A 21,716-nucleotide genomic window follows, 5' to 3' on the forward strand; every position below is an offset into this window, starting at 1 on the left:
TACTTCCGTCTATATAGAGGGACAAGACAGGGGTGTCCCCTGTCCCCGATACTGTTTGCGTTGGCAATTGAACCACTGGCCATAGCGCTGAGGGGCTCTAGGAAGTGGAGGGGAGTACTTAGGGGAGGAGAAGAGCACCGGGTGTCATTATATGCGGATGATTTGTTGTTGTATGTCGCGGACCCAGTGGAGGGGATGCCCGAGATAATGCAGACACTCAGGGAGTTTGGGGAATTTTCGGGATATAAACTGAATATGGGGAAGAGTGAGCTGTTTGTGATGCACCCTGGGGAACAGAGCAGGGGAATAGATGATTTGCCGCTGAGGAGAGTAACAAGGGATTTTCGGTACCTAGGGATCCAGATAGCCAGGAACTGGGGAACCTTGCATAAGCTTAATTTAGGAAGATTGGTGGAGCAGATGGAAGAGGATTTTAGGAGATGGGACATGGTGCCCCTGTCACTGGCGGGTAGGGTGCAGGCGGTCAAAATGGTGGTCCTTCCGCGATTTCTTTTTGTGTTCCAGTGCCTCCCTGTGATGATTACCAAGACTTTTTTCAAAAAAGTGGATAAGAGCGTTATGAGCTTTGTGTGAGCTGGGAAGACCCCAAGAGTGAAGAGGGGGTTTCTGCAGTGTAGCAGGGATAGGGGGGGACTGGCACTGCCGAGCTTAAGTGACTATTATTGGGCCGCCAATATATCAATGGTATGCAAGTGGATGGGGGAAGGGGAGGGAGCGGCGTGGAAAAGACTAGAGATGGCGTCCTGTAGGGGAACCTGCCTGCAAGCATGAGCGACGGCGCATTTACCGTTCTCCCCGAAAAAGTACACCACAAGTCCAGTGGTGGTGGCAACACTGAAAATTTGGGGGCAGTGGAGACGGCATAAGGGAGTGACGGGTGCCTCGGGGAGGTCCCCGATAAGGAACAACCATAGGTTTGTCCCGGGGAAGATAGATGGGGGATTTAAAGTCTGGCAGAGAGCAGGGATTGTGCAATTGAGGGATTTGTTCCTAGACGGGACGTTTGCGAGTCTGGGAGCACTGACGGAAAAATATGGGTTGCCACCGGGGAATGCATTTCGGTATATGCAACTGAGGGCTTTTGCGAGGCAACAGGTGAGGGAATTTCCGCAGCTCCCGGCGCAAGAGATTCAGGACAGGGTGATTTCGGGGGCATGGGTGGGGGATGGTAGGGTGTCAAATGTATACAGGGAAATGAGAGACGAGGGGGAGATCATGGTGGATGAGCTGAAGGGAAAATGGGAAGAGGAGCTGGGGGAAGAGATCGTGGAGGGGCTGTGGGCAGATGCCCTAAGTAGGGTAAACTCTTCGTCCTCATGCGCCAGGCTCAGCCTGATACAATTCAAGGTTCTACATAGGGCGCATATGACTGGAGAAAGGTTAAGTAGATTTTTTGGAGTGGAGGACAGGTGCGGGAGATACGCGGGAAGCCCAGCGAACCACACCCACATGTTTTGGTCATGCCCGGCACTACAGGGGTTCTGGGTGGGGGTGGCAAATGTGCTTTCGAAGGTGGTGGGGGTCCGGGTCGAGCCAGGCTGGGAGTTGGCTATATTCGGGGTTGCAGAAGAGCCGGGAGTGCAGGAGGCGAGAGAGGCTGATGTTTTGGCCTTTGCGTCCCTAGTAGCCCGGCGACAGATATTGCTTATGTGGAAGGAAGCTAAGCCCCCGGGCGTGGAGGCCTGGATAAACGACATGGCAGGGTTTATAAAATTGGAGTGGATAAAGTACGCACTAAGAGGTTCGGCTCAAGGGTTCACCAGGCGGTGGCAACCGTTCCTTGACTACCTCGCAGAACGATAAGGGAAATGGGGAAGGTAGCAGCAGCAACCCGGGGGGGGGGGGGGAGGGGAGGGCCCACGCGGGCCCTCAGAGGTTTCCTATAGTTGTTTGTATATTAGCTATTTATACTGGCGTCTGGGACTTCATTGTTTTGGAGAGTTATTATTTTGTTGTTGGCAGTTGCCGTTTAGTTAATATATTATTTATTTGTTAAAAAACGGTCATTATTATTTATATTGTTTTAAAGTTGTAAAAAGGGGAAAATCCTGTTCTGTTCTTAGTGACTGAAAAACTTTGAATAAAATATATTTAAAAAAAAAAAGTCGTCTCTAATTGGCATACATTATTAAGGATATATTGTTAAATGCAAAAAAGAAGTGGAGAAAGGAACAAAAATGATAGCATCAGAGAAAGCGGGAATGCGGGCAGCATAATCAAAGACCCCTCCCACCCGGCTTACTCACTCTTCCAACTTCTTCCATCGGGCAGGAGATACAGAAGTCTGAGAACACGCACGAACATGTTCAAAAATAGCTTCTTCCCCGCTGTTACCAGACTCCTAAACGACCCTCTTATGGACTGACCTGATTAACACTACACCCCTGTATGCTTCATCCGATGTCGGTGCTTATGTAGTTACATTGTATACCTGTGTTGCCCTATTATGTATTTTCTTTTATTCCCTTTTCTTCCCATGTACTTAATGATCTGTTGAGCTGCTCGCAGAAAAATACTTTTCACTGTACCTCGGTACACGTGACAATAAACAAATCCAATCCAAATAGTCTAGCCAGATTCTGCCAATGTAGCTCCAGGCAACAGAACATGATAAATGTTCTTTAAATAGCATCAATAAAACATCTACAGGCCCAACAACCCTTTGGGAAGGAAATTAGACCTTGTTGTGCCACTTTGTTGTTTTCTATTATTATTTCAGATTTACAGGCTCTGCAATATTTTATTTCTTCATTGGCAAATATCGCTCTGCCATGTCTTCAGATTGTTTACAATTACACACTTGTCTAACAAAAGTGTGGACTGGAAATTTCCAGGAAATCTGACAGTGTAGATCAGTGTAATAACAATGCAAGTAACAGAATAAACCCACTGGGGGCAATTTTACGCCCACGTTCTCTGCGAGGTGGGCGCAAAACCTCCCGAGACCCAGAAAACAGGATTCTTGCCAGCGAGCCCACATTTTCCCCTCCCCTCGCCGGTAACATAACAAGGCTCCCACCCAGAAAGGCCAGGAACCTCATTTCAATATGATTTGTGGGATTCCCTGCCATATGGTCCCCCCACATTTACAATTCCCTCCTCGCCAATGTGATGTTACATCAGTGAGGTTTACAACAGGTATTTAAAAACATGCAGCAGTCGAAGGAAATCTACCTGATGCACACAGGTGGCCTGACATGGCCACCTGGCATAGTGGGAGGGTGGGGAGGACTTGCCCTGGTACTTGTGTGGGGAGGGCAGTTGAGGCAGATTGGGGCACACCTCCTGATCTCGGTGACGCCGGCAACGCCCCCCTACCGCCAGCGTTACGGTATCAGAGACGCCTGCAGCATTTATTTGCTGTAAGTGCTGCATTATTGGGCAAGAAAACCAGTGTGCAGCCCCCCTGGCTAGCACTTGAATAAATTACGGAAAATTTCATCCACCGGGGATAATCTTGGCCAAACATTTCCAGACCCCCCTCGCCCCCTCCCCCGGTAGGTTCCCCTGCGGCGGGGCGAGTGTGCCATTGGAAACTCCGTTCACATCGGCAGGACTGAAAGATCCTGCCAGCATGATGGTCTGGAAAAATCCAACCCTTGACTTTGAGTGAAAGCATATAATGTGACATCGATTTGACTCCTGTTGCAAATATTTTTCCATTCAACAAAAATCAAATCAAATATATCATTAAAGCACTATCACCGGTTTTACAATGCGACCTAAAATCAAAAATTACCCACACTCATTTGTCTTTCTGAAATGGAGCAACTTTTATCCTCTTTACAACACCTGATAGCCCTCAGCAACAGGATGATGTGGCCAGTGCTCTGAAACGCAAACTCCTGTTTTCTCCACAAAACCCCAAATTCTCAACAGTTTGAACTACTATTAAACCAGCTTTTGTAGGACCATCTCCTAAAGATATACTCATTCAGTGAGAAAACTGAATATGGGGATTGACATTACATTCGTTACTGATTATTGTTTATTGTTGGGTGTAAATTTGGGAGAAAATGTGAAAAAGGAGAATAAAAAAATATTTTAAAAAGTAATTGCATTGTCCGTGGAACAGTATGCCAATGCGAGAGAAGATAAAGAGAAGGAATGGAAAATAGTATGCTCAATTTTCTTTCAAACCCAGGAATCTTAAAGATGGATCAATTTTGAATACCAACAGTGTTTTAATTGATAGTCTGTCACTCTCGGAAATTTCCTCAGCGGTTCTCTTCGTCAGCTACTGCACTAACTGATGTGGCCAGTCAGAAAACCCACATGGAAATTTCTAGTAAAGGTCTCAAACAACAGAGGACAAAATAAATTGTGATGGTAGAGTTAGGGAATTCAAAAACTTTCACCTGACCAGTGGCACATGTCCATTCCCACTCAAACTCTAATCTTGGAATACAGCTACCAGTATTTAATTACCAGCAACCGATTAAAGGGACCAGTGTCTGTTTGAGAAAGCATAACAAGTCAACCTAATACAGAGTCAGACTGGAGGAATTGCCAGATTCTGTAGTGCAGCAGTAGATGTTTGGCAGAGGTATGTGGAGGATCAAAGGGTACCAGCACACATATATCGGACAAATTTTTAAAAATACATGGAAAAGATTAACATAATTATGAAAGCATTCTTCGGGGCAGCACGGTGGCGCAGTGGGTTAGCCCTGCAGCCTTACGGCGCTGATGTCCCAGGTTCTATCCCGGCTCTGAGTCACTGTCCGTGTGGAGTTTGCACATTCTCCCCGTGTTTGCATGGGTTTCACCCCCACAACCCAAAAATGTGCAGGCTAGGTGGATTGGCCACGCTAAATTGCCCCTTAATTGGAAAAAATTAATTGGGTACACCAAATTTTTTTTTCAAATGAAAGCATTCTTCAGTGCCATAAGATATTGCCTCGATGGAACCTGCCTCCAATACATTCCAGATCCAAACCACTCATGTGAAAATATTTTTTCTCACATCACATTTGCAACTCACTTTAAATCTGTGCCGTCTCGTTCTTGATCCTTTTACAGGTGGGAACAATGTCTCCCTATCTACTCTGTCCACCCCCTCATGATTTTTAAATCCTCTATCAAATCTCCTCTTAGCCTTCTTCTCTCCAAGGAGAACAGCCCCAACCTCACCAATTTGTACATCGTACTCCAGCTGACATCTATGCAGTGTTTTGAATAAATTCAGCATAACCTCCTTGCTCTTGTTCTCTGTGCCCCAATAAATAAAGCTATATAATAAATAAAACTATATAATAATCTTTATTTTCAGAAGTAGGCTTACATTAACACTGCAATGAAGTTACTGTGAAAACCCCTAGTCGCCACATTCCGGCGCCTGTTCAGGTACACGGAGGGAGAATCCAGAATGTCCAAATGATCTAACAGCACGTCTTTCGGGACTTGTGGGAAGAAACCAGAGCACCCGGAGGAAACCCACGCAGACACAAGGAGAACGTGCAGACTCCACACAGACAGTGACCCAAGCAGGAATCAAACCTGGGACCCTGAAGCTGTGAAGCAACAGTGCTAACCACTGTGCGACTGTGCCACCCTACTATAATTCTCACCTCAAACGTATACTTTATTAACTGCTCTCTCCACCTGTCCTGCCACCTTCAATATTTATGCACACATACACTCAGGTCCCTCTGCTCCTGCACCTCGTTTAGAATTTTACGCCTTGTTTTATATCATCTCTGCAAGTTCTTCCCACCGAACTGCATCACCTGACACCTCTCTGCATTGAACTTTATCTCCCACCTACCTGCCCACTCACCAACTTGTCTATGCCCTTTTGAACTACCACACTATCCTCTTCACAGTTGACAATACACTCAAATTTTGTATCATCCGCAAACTTTGAAATTGCTCCCTGCACAACAAGATCTAGATCATTAATATATATCAGGGAAAGGACAGGTCCCAATACCCAGCTGGTACACATAAATTATGCAAAACACTCAAACAACCAACCATGTTTCCGTAATTTTGGTCAATGTTTTTCCTTGTTAGCTCTGATCACACAGTAAACAAATCACAACAATATAGCTGCAGTCCTAATCAGATTCTTCAATAAAACTGAAAAGTTACATAATAAAAATAGGCAATGCTGAAGGCAAAAATAAAATTATTTACCTGACTATGAATTCAGGCTTTGGCAGAAGGCCGATGCTGATAACATAAATTGAGCTTCACTTTTCATGCCTTCTTTGTGTTTTAATTGACAAAATCTAAATAAAAATTACCTTTTTTCCTTGAAAACCTGCAGGTCCTTGGTCCCCAGGGGATCCAGGATAACCCTAAAATGTAACAAAATAAACATATAGCATATTATGAATGTTAGTGCAACATATTGCAGAATTTGTTTCAAATTGTTCCATGGAATTGAGAGCCTATTTACTTATTAAATGATTAGTATATAATGTCATGCCACAAGTTGATAAAGCATCAAATAAATTTCACATCAGATTATCAGATGTTTTACACAATGCCAATTTCAAAAATGGTCTAATGGTTAAATAGGAACTGACATAATAAATCCCGTAACTTCCTCAGTGACAATCCGTGTCAGACTGACACTCTGATAGACACCAACACCCACCGACACCCCCCTCCCCATCCTAAGACTTTTCTGCCTCCACACAAGCATCCAACCCACGCCAATTCTCCTGCAGCCCCCAACCCTCCCTCTCCGTTCAACCCCCTCTCCCTTCAACCTCCTTTCATCCTCCACTCCCTTCAACCCTCCCTTCACCCCCCCTCTCCTTCCAACCGCCCCCCCCCCCACCATTCCTTCACATCCCTCCTCCCACCACTGTGAACCACGCGTGTGGCTAACGATGCCCTCTCTGTTTCTCCTCAGGAAAAGCTCCTCCACAGTCGTCAGGAGAGGGCCCAGACTGGCGGAGGCATACCGGACATAAGAATCTTCTCCTCCTTCGAGGAGCTGGCCCTGGAGGTGACTGGGGTGGCAGAGGACAGAACTGTCACCCACACGGAGGTTGGTGGAAGTTGCAGAGGTGAGGAACCACTAGGCCCCACCTGGGGGACCTATCAAACTGGAGTTATTATCACCTTAGTGACTGACCCATCCCTCCCACTGACCACATGTCCATTCTCCTGCAGGTCCTGCAGCCGATGGAGCGCCCCATCCTGGGTGGCCCCCTCCAGCCTCCCAGGAGACCACCTCGGAGGGGAGCTCCGAAGAAGACATGATCGAGGCGTCACAGCTGTCATCTCCACCCTCCACCAGCTTAGATACATGCACCTTGGTGGGAAATGTTCATGGTCAGGCCTCTGGGGCACAATCTGGTGAGCACCACACAGCTGATGATGCACATCAGGTGAAGACAGGAACCCTCAGGCGAGACAGCAGTTGAAGGTCTTCTGCCCTTTCGTCTCAAGGTGAACCCCAGGGTCCTTTGGGCACTGACCAAAAGGGGGGGTGCTGGGTGACAACCCTGACCCCACCCCCCCTCCCCCCGAGTTCCAACCCTCTAATGAGGCAGTGTCTCACAGTCAGCACGCAGGACAGGGCAACACGGTTGTGCATGTGCCTCCGACAAGTGCACCGGGGCCCTCCAGTCCCAGAGCCCCCTGAGGACACCTGCCAGGGTCATCGAAGGTCATGGGATGATGTAAGCAGCTGTCTGTCTCCACTTCAGTTGTAGCGGTAGAGCTAAGAGGGCTAAGCACATTGAGGATCACTGGGTGCACTAGATGAGGGAGAGTAGGTAAGGGGTGAGGGGGAATCCACCATCGGGAGAGTGGGGAATTGTATAACGCATTAAACATCCTTGTGCACAACCAGTATGACGTCTCTGTCACTTTCTTCCGCAATGTGGGCTGACCTCCGAACCCTTGGCCCAACCCTTCAAGCATCCCCCCCCTTCCCAGGCACACGGCGTGCAGGTGATGGGTGTGGGCGATCGCTCAGCAGACAGGCAGAGGTCAAACTATGGCATAGATTGAGGAGCACCATTTCCGGTGTGGCGGCTATGAAGGAGTAAGTCGCACATTTGGTGGCTCCCGCTCTGGTTGGACTTTTGGACCTTTTTACACGATCTTTTAACGGACTTGAATTGCAAAACGGATGTCAGTGGCAATTCTCTACTGAATTCCCACTTCGGTGCATGGAGAAAAGGACTAGAAGTGTTCGTAAGGGCAGAAATAGGAAGACAGAAAAGGCTTGGGCTGTAGTTGCAACAGGGGACAGCATGGCGGAGGGGCGAACCTCTGGCTTGTCGACACAGCAGTCTATGGAGCAGCTGATGCAAGTCATTCAGGAGGGTTTTGCTACGCAGAAACGGGACTGCTTGGACCCGATAAAAGCGTCGATTGAGCGACGAGCTCAGGTTGGATGCCCAGGACCGGGCGATCCAGAAGGTGGAGAAGGCACTGGCTGAGCAGGAGGAACATCAGACTGTGGTGGAGCTGGAGGTGGGGATGCTGAGGGACCAGCAGAAGAAGCTCCTGGAGAAAGTGGAGGACCTAGAGAATAGGTCCCGCCGGCAGAACCTAAGAATTGTCGGGCTCCCGGAGGGGTCCGATGGAACGGACGCTGGGGCATATGTCGCAGGCATGTTTGAGGTGCTGCTGGCGGATGGGGCATTCTCCCGGCCCTTGGAGGTGGATAGGGCTCAGAGAGCACCTGCGAAGAAGCTGCGAATGGGAGACCCCCCGAGGGCTATGGTGATGAGATTCACAGGTTCTCGGATAAGGAGTGTATTCTACAGTGGGCCAAGCAGACACGGAGCTGAAAATGGGACAATAGTATCCTGCGGGTTTACCAAGACCTGAGTGTGGAGGTGGCCAGGAGGAGAGCAAGCTTCAATCAGATCAGGGCGATCCTTTTCAAGAAGAAGGTGAAGTTTGGACTGTTATACCCAGCCTGTCTCTGGGTCACGCATGAGGATCAGCACTTTTACTTTGAGTCGCCTGAGGACACGTTGGACTTTGCAAAAAAGAAAGGGCTGACGAAGGACTGAGAACTTTTGAACTTGGCTGCAACGTTCATGTTTCTGTTTTCTCTGTTTTGTCTCTCTATTTTTGTAAAAAGTTTCTCATTCTGCTTGGAACCAGCAGTGGAGCTGAGTGAGTTTAGGTTTTCATTTGCACTGTTGGGGGAGGGTGGTGTGCTAGTTTTGATCTTGGTGTTTTTCTGTTGGGCAATTGTGTGGGGATTGTTTGATGTTGGAGTTTGTTTGAATGAGCAGGGGGTAGGGTGGGAAGAGAACAATAGATGGGAGACTATCTGGCACCGGGGATGGGGGCCACCAAGCTAGCTGGGTGAGCTAGCTCTCGGAAGCGCAGTGGGGTGTGTGCATATGTTTGCTTTAGGAAAGGGATTGGGTTACACAGTGTTGTTGCTGGGGGGGCAGGGGGAGGGGGGGTGAATGTTCTGCTGGCGAGGGAGTGACTTGGGCTGAGGGACAGAGAGGAGGTCGGGGGCTGCCTGGGGATTGATCGGTGGAGGCGCGGACCACGGGCTGGTGGTGGGCCTAAAAAAAGGGGATGACTGATCGGTGGAGGGGGGTGGGTGGGAAATGAGCCCCCCAACTAGGCTGATCACCTGGAATGTTTGAGGGTTAAATGGGCCGGTCAAAAGGGCACGTGTGTTCGTGCATCTTAGGGGATTGAAGGCGGACGTGGTAATGTTGCAGGAGATGCACCTTAAGGTAACGGACCAGGTTAGACTGAGGAAAGGCTGGGTCAGTCAGGTGTTTCACTCGGGACTTGATTCAAAGACTAGAGGGGTCGCATTCCTGATCAATAAGCGGGTGGTGTTTGAGGTGGGTAGAATAGTCTCGGATGTGGGAGGTTGGTACATTATGGTCAGTGGGAAACTGGAGGGGGTGCAGGTGGTATTAGTGAATGTATATGCGCCAAATTGGGATGATGTGGAGTTTATAAAGAGAATGCTGGGGAAGATACCGGACCTGGACTCGCACAGGTTGGTCATGGGAGGGGACTTCAACACAGTTATGGACCCGGGCTTAGACCGTTCAAGCTCAAAAACGGGCAGGGTGCCAGCAATGGCAAAGGAACATAGAGGGTTCATGGAGCTGATGGGGGAGGGGGTGGATCCATGGAGATTTGGGCAGCCGAGGGAGAAGGAGTTCTCCTTCTACTCACACGTGCATAAAGCGTATTCCCGGATTGATTTCTTTATTTTGAGCAGGGTCTTTCTGGCTGGGGTAGTGGACACGGGGTACGCGGCGATCACAATCTCAGACCATGCTCCGCACTGGGTTGACCTGCAGGTTAGTAAAGACAGTAATCAGCGCCCGCACTGGAGTTGAGATGTGGGACTTTTGGCGGATGAAGGGGTGTGCGAGCGGCTGAGGAAATGTATTCAGAGCTACCTGCAGGTCAATGACACGGGGGGAAACTTCGGCAGCGGTGGTTTGGGAAGCACTGAAGGCGGTGGTAAGGGGGGAGCTGATCTCGATCCGGGCTCATAGGGAGAAGGTTGGCAGGGCAGAGACGGACTGACTGGTAGAGGAGATATTACAGATCGATAGGAGGTATGCGGAGACCCCAGAGGCAGGGCTCCTGAGAGAACGGCGGAGGCTGCAGGCGGAGTTTAGCTTGCTGACCACAGGGAGAGCGGTGGGGCAGCTGAGAAAGGCGAGGGGAGCGATTTATGAACACGGGGAGAAGGCCAGCAGAATGCTTGCATAGCAGCTTAGGAAGAGGGAGGCAGCTAAGGAGATCGGGAAAGTAAAGGACGGAGATGGGAACCTAGTTGGTGATTCAGTAGGGGTGAATAAGGCGTTTAGAGATTTTTACAGCAGGCTGTACAGGTCGGAACTCCCGACAGGGCTGGAGGGGATGACGGGATGGAGGGGCGGAATTTCCCAACGGTGGACGGAGAGCGGGTAGAAGGGCCGGGGGCCCCAATTGGGCTGGAAGAGATAGTGGAAAGCTTGAAGGCCATGCAGGCGGGTAAAGCCCCGGGTCCGGACGGGTACCCAGTGGAGTTCTATAAAACGTTCTCGGGGATACTGGGGCTGGTGTTGTTGAGGATGTTCAATGAGGCAAGGGAATGAGGGGTGCTGCCCCCGACGATGCCACAGGCAACGATTTCGCTGATTCTTAAGCGGGACAAGAACCCGGAGCTGTGTGGGTCCTACAGGCCGATCTCCCTGCTGAATGTGGATGCTAAGTTGCTGGCCAAAATCTTGTCCTCCAGGATCGAGGACTGTGTTCCGGACGTTATTGGGGAGGACCAGACGGGGTTTGTTAAGGGCAGGCAGTTGGTGGTCAATGTAAGAAGGCTGTTAAATGTGATCATGATGCCCCCGGAAGGTAGGGAGGTTGAGGTAGTGATCGCAATAGATGCAGAAAAGGCTTTTGATCGGGTAGAATGGGACTATCTGTGGGAGGTACTGGGACGGTTCGGATTTGGGCGGGGCTTTATTGACTGGGTCAGGTTACTGTATCAGGCTCCGGTGGCAAGTGTGCGGACGAACAGGACAACTTCGGACTACTTTAGACTGCACCGGGGGACGAGACAGGGATGCCCCCTCTCCCCACTGTTGTTTGCACTGGCTATAGAGCCGTTGGAAATCGCTCTGACAGCTTCAAGGGGCTGGAGGGGACTGGTCTGGGGGTGGGGGGGGGACGACACATACAGGGTTTCACTCTATGCGGATGATCTGTTTCTGTATGTTTCGGACCCAGTGGAGGGGATGGAGGAAATCATGAAGATTTTAGGGGAATTTGGCCGGTTCTCAGGGTATAAGCTAAACATGGATAGGACTGAGATGTTTGTGGTTCAGGCGAGGGGACAGGAGGGGCGACTGGGGGAACTGCTGTTTAGGTCAGTAGGGAGTAGTTTTAGGTACCTGGGCATCCAAGTGCTGCGGGAATGGGACCGGCTGCATAAATTGAATCTGGCCCGGTTAGTGGGCCAAATGAAGGACGATTTCCGGAGATGGAATACGCTCCCGTTGTCGCTGGCCGGGAGGATACAAACGGTGAAGATGACGGTCCTCCCGAGATTCCTGTTTTTATTTCAATGTCACCCCATTTTTATTCCGCGGCCCTTTTTTAAGCGGGTCAACAGGGTGATCACGAGCTTCGTCTGGGCGGGCAAGGCCCCGCGGGTAAGGAAGGTAATGCTCGAGCAGAGCCGGGGAGAGGGCAGGCTGGCGCTGCCAAATTTTAGCAACTATTACTGTGCGGCTAACATAGCCATAATCAGGAAGTGGGTGGGTGGTGGGGGAGGGGTCGGCGTGGGTGCGGATGGAGGCGGCTTCTTGTAAGGGTACCAGTCTGGGTTCATTGGTAACTGCGCCTCTGCCGCTCTTGCCAGCGCGGTACTCCACCAGTCCCATGGTGGTGGCGGCCCTGAGAGTCTGGGGCCAGTGGAGGTGGCATGTGGGAGCATCGGTCTGGACCCCAATTTGTGATAACCATCGGTTTGCCCCGGGGAGTATGGATTGGGGGTTTCGGGTATGGCGGAGAGTGGGGATTGAGAGGATGGGGAATGTGTTCATAGAGGGTAGCTTTCCGAGTATGAGGGTGCTGGAGGAAAAGTTTGGGCTGGCAAGGGGAAACAAATTTAGATACTTGCAGGTGCGGGACTTCCTTCGTAAGCAGATGGCAACCTTCCCGCTCCTACCGCTGAGGGGGATTCAGGACAGGGTAATTTCCAGAGGGTGGGTAGGGGAGTGGAGCATTTCGGACATCTATAAGGAGCTTAAGGGGTTGGAGGAGACACAGACCGAGGAGCTGAAGCGTAAGTGGGAGGAGGAGCTGGGAAGTGAGATAGAGGATGGTTTATGGGCAGACACGTTGAGTAGAGTCAACGCGTCCGCAACATGTGCCAGGCTCAGCCTGATACAATTTAAGGTGGTGCACCGGGCTCACATGACAGTGGCCCGGATGAGCAGATTCTTGGGGTAGAGGACAAGTGCGCAAAATGTGCGGGAGGACCGGCGAACCATCCAACACATGTTTTGGACATGTCCAAAGCTTAGGGGATTTTGGCAGGGGTTTGCGGACGTCATGTCCACTGTGGTAAAAACAAGGGTGGCGCTGAAGACCCGGGAATCCAGGAGGAGAAAGAGGCAGACGTTTTGGCCTTTACTCCCCTGGTAACCCGGAGACGGATACTATTAGCTTGGAGGGACTCAAAGCCCCCGAAGTCGGAGACCTGGCTATCGGACATGGCTAGCTTTCCCTGTTTGGAGAAAATCAAGCTCGCCTTGAGAGGGTCACTGTTAGGGTTCGCCCGGAGGTGGCAACCGTTCGTCGAAGTCCTTGAGGAAAACTAATCGTCAGCAGACGGAGGGTGGGGGGAGTACTTTAGATTAGAGTAGGGGGTCAATAAGGGTGGGACCTGTACGAAAGGTAAACGGTTTTTGCACTATGTTTATGGTTTCGTGTATCTTGTCTATTTTGTTGTTTCTATACCAGAAATACCTCAATAAAATGTTTATTAAAATAAAAGATTGAGGAGCACCAGCACTCAGCTCTCTACAGGTTATCATCGCCCCCTGACCCCGACAATGACCGGCTGACATAGCCGACACAGTCCCAGCACCCTGGAGTGATGTAACACATCCCCTGGGTGTTCGGATGTTGGCTGCTGCAGGTGTGGTGTTACATCCCAGTGTTCAGGCATAGTGTCCATGCATCACGGCCTGATTGTATTGCTAGGCAATGACTCCCACATGCTACATGGCCCGCCCACCTACAGGGATCCACTTGGGTTGTGTGAAGTACTCACTTAATCACGATTGCCAATTCCCTATAAGCAATAGCCTTCAGTTCACGGTCAGAGGCCTCGGCAGTCGATGGGGATTATGGGTGGTCGGTGGGGCAGACAGGCAAGAACATGGGTTGGCCCGGAATGGGTACACACGATCCAGGGGTTGGCATGGTGGTGCCACACGCGGTTGCCCCTGGTTCGCCCCCCCCCCCCCCCACCCACCCACGGCGTTCCATCACTGTGGAGGGCCCCCACTCCCCCGGGGTTCCCGCCCCCAGCTGAGGTTCTCCCACTCCTTGCCGAACACTGGGGTGGCAAGCCCAGTGACCCCGGGTTCTTTGCCTGCGAGCAAAGATGGCTACTCACTTCCTCGGCTCCCCACAGAATCTCTTCCGTCAGGTTCATGTTTTTCAAAAGGAGTATTAATCGGCGCCAGCGTGAGCACTTGCTGGGGAGGCCGATAAATGACGGGAGGCTGTTGGATATGGGGTGGCTCCCATTAATTGTATGGAAATAGAGCTTAAGTGGTGATTATTGGTTTCTCGCCACGTTACGGCCAGGTCCCGATTTAGCCTAGGGGGGTGGGATTGTTGCATCGCAAACTGTTTGGCGCTTGGCGCAGTTCTTGTTTTCGGCCACTTCCGCTATTCGCCTGCCTCGTTTTGCTCGAACAAGAGTGCAATTAGGCCAAAGAATCATGACCTTCGCAAGATGTATTCAGACTTTGCGAGGCGACACGATCAGGATCACGTCCACAATGGGCATGACCAAGCCTTGTGTGCCTAAGTCGATTTTAAACCCACCTAACAGCCTCTCCAGAGAGTCCCCAGCCGGGCACCATTCAGTACTAGTCCGCACAGACGTGGACCAGAGGAACGTCACCCGGGGGGCGGAGGGGGTGGGCTCTCCTGGGCCATCGGCGGCCTTTGGGTGGTCAGGGACAGGGCAAAGTGGCTCCCAGCCTCCCGCTGGAATGTGGGCACTTCGGCACTGCCAGGCTGGCACCCCAGACGGCATAGCAAAGCCGGCACTAACACTGCCAGGGTGGCACCCCAGACTGCCATTGCCAAGCTCCTGGGGGAGCCATGCCCATGAAAGGAGTGTGGAGGAGGGGTATGAATGGTAGGGGGGTGCAGGGCGGGTATGAAGGGGCCTCTGGAAGGTTGGGGGAGGTGGGGGGAGTGAAATGTGGGGGTCCTGGAAGCAGGGCCCAAAACGGGAGTGGGAAGGCCTGAAAAGGGGGGGGGGTTCTCAGCTACCCCATAACAGGGTGCCATCACTTGGGTGGGGTGTGGGGTAATACCCATGTGTGGGGGGGAACCCACAAGCCCTCTTAAAGAATGGGGCATCTTTCAAAATGGTGGCCCGATCTCGGAGGAGCCGGTCTGGCAAGCGGGTTTCAGCTCCCCAGTCTTGAAAATAATTCTATGGCCGCGATTCTCCGGAAACATTTCTAAGTGTTGTAGCTAGCGGAATTGCCGCTAATTCATTTGATAGCATTTTCATCCAGTTCATCAAGCCTGCTGATTTTATTTACTGTGGCTTAAGACTGCAGCCATTGACAAGTGAGATCAGTCAAAATGACTAAACATACTACTATAATCTGCTCCCAATGAACCGTGCATAGTTGACGTGTCCAAGAGAATTATTGGCAGTGAGACATAGTCAATAAGAGCTTTGCTTTACCATTGAATCTTTCTTTAAAAATATTTATGACCACATTTAGCTTTCATCAACTTTTATATTTAATCCTAAATTAAAGCAAACTGATTCTTCCGTTAAAATAGCAGAAGAATGTGAAAGAGTTGCCTGAAGTGAGGAAGGAAAGGGGAAAGGGTAACGGCAGTTTCACCCGAGTGACTTGCTCAAGGAATGCAGTCTGCTTTGCAGCTTGCTGGTGCTTTTATCTGTACTGCTGCCTATTCAATGTTTCATGTCTGGAAGCCGTGCGTTGCTATTACTGCCTCTTTCTCTGTGGCCTGGGCAAGGAGAGGAAGGAAATCAGGTGTCCTGCTGCTGGTGCTTTGGAAGAAAGGGTGGCGGCCCGAATCAACTGCACAACTTGCTGGAGGTTTGAAGGACTGCTTTGTCATTTGCTGGTGCTTTTATTTGAATTGCTGACTGTTCAATGTTTCATGACTAGAAGCCATGTGTTGTTCCTGGCTCTTCTGTTTCTGTGGCCTGGACCAAGGACTGGTGGAGCAGGTGACCAGATGTAGTGGCTGCAGGGGGAGGAGGGTGGTGGCTCACCTCAACTGGACTCCTTGGAGGTCATGAAGACACGCCTTTGATGGATGTTGTCAGCTTTAGTGTGATGATGACTGTTTTCAGTTTCAAGTTTGGAAGCCGTGTAAATTGCTGGTGCTTTTGTACTATTGCATATTGTTTAATGTTCGGAAGTCATACGCTTGTTCCTATATTGTTGCTGTTTCTTGTTAAATGCCTGGGGCTTGTTTGCTACAGCCCCTTTTTGCTTCTGAGGCCTGGAGCAAGGAAAGGGAGGGAGTAAGATGACCTACTGCCAGTGCTTGGGAGGGGGAGGGAGTGCTCTCACTCTCCCACCCCAGTCTCTGATTGTGCGGGGGTGGGAGGGGTTTTGTATTTTTGGTTGATGCCTGGAGGCCGTGTGTCTGTTAGCCACAGCCTCTTTTGTCTGAGTCCGGAAAGGGGTATTCACTCTGGCATGACTTGCAGCTGGACACTGCAGGGAGGGGAAGGGGTGTTCACTCGCTCTTCCGCCATGCCTTGTGACTGGGAGTTGTGGAAAGGGGAGAGAGGGTAAGTTGGCTTAGATGCTGGTAGCTTGCTGTTTAATGCTTAATGTCTGGAGACCGTGTGTTTGTTAGCTGCAGCCCTTTTTGTCTGAGGCGGGAGTCCGGAAAGGGATGTTCACTCGTTCTACCACCATGCCTTGAAGCTGGGCACTGCGAGAAGGGGAGAGAGAGCCCGAGTTGGCTCAGATGCTGGTAAATTTGTTATATTTCTGGCTGTTTAATGTTCAATGGCTGGAGGTCATATGTTTGTTAGCCACAGACCCTTTTGTTTAAGGCGGGAGTCAAGAAAGGGATGTTCACTCGCTCTTCTGCCATGTCCTGCGGCTGGTAGCTGCATGTAAGGGAGAGAGCGCGAGTTGGCTCAGATGCTGGTAACCTCACTATGCTGTTGCCTGTTTCAAGGCCGTATTTTTGTCAGGCGCAGCCTCTTTGTCTGTGGCAGGAATCCAAAATGGAGTGCTCTCCCTCTCTTCTGCCATGCTCCGCGTCAGTATGACTTTCCGGTTGGTCAGCTGCTGGGAGGTGCGGAGGGGGATGGAATGGCAGATTGATTTGGATGTTGGTACCTTATTTGTACTGTTTGGTTCTTGTTTTACTGTTATGGTTTTGCATTTGTACTGATGCTTTGTTATGCATGGGTGCCTGTGTATATAGCACAGTGTCATTTCCTTGTACATTTATGGTTGTTGTGACACGTGAACTGTGATTAAACTAAAATATACCCAAGTGCACTCCCGTGAATACATGTGTCATGCTACACAATCCAACCAGACCGGGAGGCCTGGACACTGCCGGGAGCTTCAACACCACAGAGGCAGCAGCCAACATCCAAACACCCAAGAGCTGAGCCTCAGCACTGGACAACCAGAGAGTGGGTGTGTGCGCCAGGGAGGGAACCAGCGCCTGGTCCAGATAACGTTACTAGGGGGTGTCTGGGATAGACGCTGGTGCCTGGGGCTTCTGCTGGAGCCCCGGGGTGGGGGGGGGGGGGGGGGGGTACAGGGTGTGGTGAACCACTGTAATAGGAGATGTAAAGTGGGACCTGCACTACAGGTTCACCGGTAGCTCCTGCCGGCTGGCTCCGCCCATGGAGAACTGTATAAATATGCATGACCTCCAGTGCCCTGCCATTTCGCCAGCTGCAGCAGGAGGCCACGCATCTGACTGTAATAAAGCCACAGTTGTACCCAACTTTAGTCTTTGTGCAATTGATCGGGCATCAATTTATTACAGTCAGATTTTCCACAGAATGGATATCAGAATTAAGCCTGATCGCCTGCAGCTGGATCCGCACTAGCCCAACGCCAGGAAAGACTTTACTCACTAGCTAGCATGTTTTGAGGCTTACATCAACGCGGCGGACCCCGAGACAACGGAGGCTCAGAAGATAAACGTCCTGTACTCCAGACTGAGCTCCAGCGTGTTCCTGTTGATACAAGACGCCACGACTTACACAAAAGCAATGAAACTCCTTAAGGAACACTACGCGTAGAAGGCGAACACACTCTTTGCCAGGCATGTACTTGCCACTCGCTCGCAACTACCTGGTGAGTCCATCGAAGACTTCTGGCGGGCCCTAATTCCACTCGTCCGGGACTGTGACTGTCAGGCCGTCATGGCTGCTGAACACGCGGATCTCCTCATGCGCGATGCCTTCGTGATGGGGATTGCGTCGGACCGCATCCGAGAACGATTGCTGGAAGGGGCCACGCTCGAACTGGCGGAGACGAAAACTTTGGCGCCCTCCATGACGGTCGCATCCCGTAACGTAGAATCGTACCTCTCCCGCTGCGCTGCCCACCCTTCTACCCCTTCCTACTCCTCCTGGACCCTGCCGACGACCTCCTCAGCCGGGGACCAGCCTTCGCAATACGCCTGCGCCGCACGCCGATCCGCGCACCCTGGGGGTCCCCGCTGCTACTCCTGTGGTCAGCAGAAGCACCCCCGCCAACACTACCCGGCCCGCACTGCCGTTTGTAAAGCCTGCAGTAAAGAGGGCCACTTTGCGGCCGTGTGCCAGGCCCGCGCAGTCGCTGCGATCGCGCCCGCTATCGCCCCCTCCCCCACGCCAGACCCACAATGGGAGCCGCCATCTTCTCCTCACGGGTCCATGTGCAACCAATGGGCGCCGCCATCTTGTCCCCCTTCGGCCACGTGCGCCCCATGGGCGCCGCCATCTTGTCCCGACCCCGCAATGTGCGCACCAAGGGTGCCGCCAACTTGGTCCCCACAGGGTCCCCGGACATCCCGACATCGGAACCGCACACGCTCGCCACCCGAAACATCCGATGGCTACCCGCACCTCGCTTCGATTACGCTGGACCAATCTCGCCTGCACAACCTGCCCACCGCGTCGACGACGGTTAAAATCAATGGCCACGCGACCTAGTACCTGCTGGACTCCGGGAGCACCGAAAGCTTCGTTCACCCAGATACGGTAAGGCGCTGCTCCCTTGCGGTCCACCCTGCCAATCAAAGGATCTCCCGAGCATCCGGATCCCACTCTGTCCCGATCCGAGGCTTTTGTACAGTCACCCTCACGGTCCAGGGCGTAGAATTTAGTAACTTCCGCCTCTATGTCCTTCCTAATCTCTGTGCTGCACTCCTGTTGGGCCTGGACTTCCAGTGCAACCTCCAGAGCCTCACCCTCAAATTCGGCGGGCCCTTACCCCCCCTTACCGTTTGCGGCCTTGCGACCCTCAAGGTCGATCCCCCCCTCCCTTTTTGCAAATCTAACTGTGGATTGCAAGCCCATTGCCACTAGGAGCAGACGGTACAGCACCCAGACAAGACCTTCATCAGGTCCGAAGTCCAGCGGCTGCTTAAGGAGGGTATTATCGAGGCCAGCAACAGCCCCTGGAGAGCCCAAGTGGTAGTGGTTAAAACTGGGGAGAAACACAGGATGGTCGTGGACTACAGCCAGACCATCGATAGGTACACGCAGCTCAACACGTACCCCCTCCCACACATATCTGATATGGTCAATCAGATTGCGCAGTACCGGGTCTTCTCAACGATTGACCTGAAATCCACCTACCACCAGCTCCCCATCCGGAAGTCGGACCGGCCATTCTCTGCCTTTGAGGCGGACGGTCGCCTCTACCACTTCCTTAGGGTCCCTTTCGGTGTCACAAATGGGGTCTCGGTCTTCCAAAGAGAGATGGACCAAATGGTCGACTAGTACGGTTTGCAGGCCACCTTTCTGTACTTAGATAATGTCACCATCTGCGGCCATGACCAGCAGGACCACGATGCCAACCTCGATAAATTCCTCCGCACTGCCACTCTTCTCAACCTGACCTACAACAAAGAGAAGTGTGTGTTCAGCACGACCCGGGTAGCCATTCTCGGCTATATCGTCCAAAACGGACTTCTCGGGGCCGATCCCGACCGCATGCGCCCCCTCATGGAACTTCCCCTCCCCCACTGCCCAAAGGCCCTCAAACAGCCCCTGGAGTTGCCTGGGGTTCTTTTCCTACTGCGCTCAGTGGGTCCCAAACTATGCGGACAAGGCCCGCCCACTCATCCAGTCCACTCAATTCCCCCTCGCGGCCAAGGCACAACACGCTTTCGCCTGCATCAGAGCAGACATCGCCAAGGCCGGGATGCGCGCAGTGGACGAGTCACTGCCTTTTCAAGTAGAAAGCGACGCTTCAGACATCGCCCTTGCCGCCACTCTAAACCAGGCAGGCAGGCCCGTGGCATTCTTTTACCGCACCCTTCATGCCTCTGAAATCCGACACTCATCCGTCGAGAAGGAGGCTCAAGCTATCGTTGAAGCTGTGCGGCATTGGAGGCATTACCTGGCCGGTAAGAGATTCACTCTCCTTACGGACCAACGGTCGGTAGTCTTCATGTTCAATAACACACAGCGGGGCAAGATCAAAAATGATAAAATCTTGCAGTAGAGAATCGAGCTCTCCACCTATAATTACGAGATCTTGTATCGCCCCGGTAAGCTCAACGAGCCCCCAGACGCCCTCTCCCGAGGTACATGTGCCAGCGCACAAGTAGACTGACTCCGGGCCCTACACAACAGCCTTTGTCACCCGGGGGTCACTCGATTGTACCATCTGGTCAAAGCTCGCAATCTGCTCTACTCCGTCGAGGAAGTAAGGACAGTCACCAGGGACTGCCAGGTCTGTCCGGAGTGCAAGCCGCACTTCGACCGGCCGACCGTGCGCACCTGGTGAAGGCTTCCCACCCCTTTGAACGCCTCAGCGTGGATTTCAAAGGGCCCCTCCCCTCCACCGACCGTAACACGTATTTTCTCAGTATGGTCGATGGGTACTCCAGATTCCCCTTGTCCATCCCAAGCCCCGGTAGGATGTCTGCCACCATCATCAAGGCCCTCAGCACCATCTTCGCTCTGTTCGGTTTCCCCGCCTACATCCACAGTGACAGGGGATCCTCATTCATGAGCGATGAGCTGCGTCAGTTCCTGCTCAGCAGGTTAATAGCCTCCAGCAGGACGACCAGCTATAACCCCCGGGGAAATGGGCAAGTAGAACGGGAGAATGGGATGGTTTGGAGGGCCGTCCAGCTGGCCCTACGGTCCAGGAACCTCCCAGCCTCTCGCTGGCAGGAGGTCCTCCCTGACGCTCTGCACTCCATCCGGTCACTATTGTGCACCGCCACTAATAACACACCCCATGAACGTGTTTTTACCTTCCCCAGGAAGTCCACATCCGGTGTGTCGCTCCCGACTTGGCTCGCTGCTCCAGGACCGGTCCTTCTCCGTAGGTACGTCCGACTCCACAAGGCGGACCCCTTGGTTGACAGGGTTCACCTGCTCCACGCCAACCCTCAATATGCCTACATTGAGTTCCCCGACGGCCGCCAAGATACTGTCTCACTCAGGGACCTGGCACCGTCAGGTTCCACCCCAACACCCCCCCCCACCAATGCGCCCCCCCCCCCCAACCTCCTACCGCGCCGCCAATATTGACCCCACCAGAGCACCCCCCACCTCCCCTTTTCCGCACAAGAGGACGAAGAGGACTTCTGCATGCTCCCGGAGTTCCCCGATGACTGGCCAGCATCAGCACCGCCACCACTGCCATCGGTGCCACGTCCACCACCGCCAGCACCGACTTCGCCGCCACCGTTGCGCCGCTCCCAACGAAGCACCAAAGCACCGGACCGGCTGAACCTTTGATGGACTCCGGACCGTCAACATGGACTTTTCTTTCCCTACC

The 21,716-nt window shown here is 52.1% G+C and overlaps 1 protein-coding gene across 1 annotated transcript in view; it reads right to left on the reverse strand.

The window, feature by feature from the left end:
• The window catches only part of col28a2a (collagen, type XXVIII, alpha 2a), a 225,029-nt gene that overhangs the window by 150,324 nt on the left and 52,989 nt on the right, over positions 1-21,716 (reverse strand). The window contains exon 11 of the mRNA XM_072475914.1: positions 6,270-6,323. Coding sequence (XP_072332015.1) covers positions 6,270-6,323 — 54 coding nt within the window. The remainder of the gene's footprint in view (positions 1-6,269; positions 6,324-21,716) is intronic.

This window comes from Scyliorhinus torazame, chromosome 2 (genome assembly GCF_047496885.1).
Source record: "Scyliorhinus torazame isolate Kashiwa2021f chromosome 2, sScyTor2.1, whole genome shotgun sequence".
Taxonomy (NCBI): domain Eukaryota; kingdom Metazoa; phylum Chordata; class Chondrichthyes; order Carcharhiniformes; family Scyliorhinidae; genus Scyliorhinus; species Scyliorhinus torazame.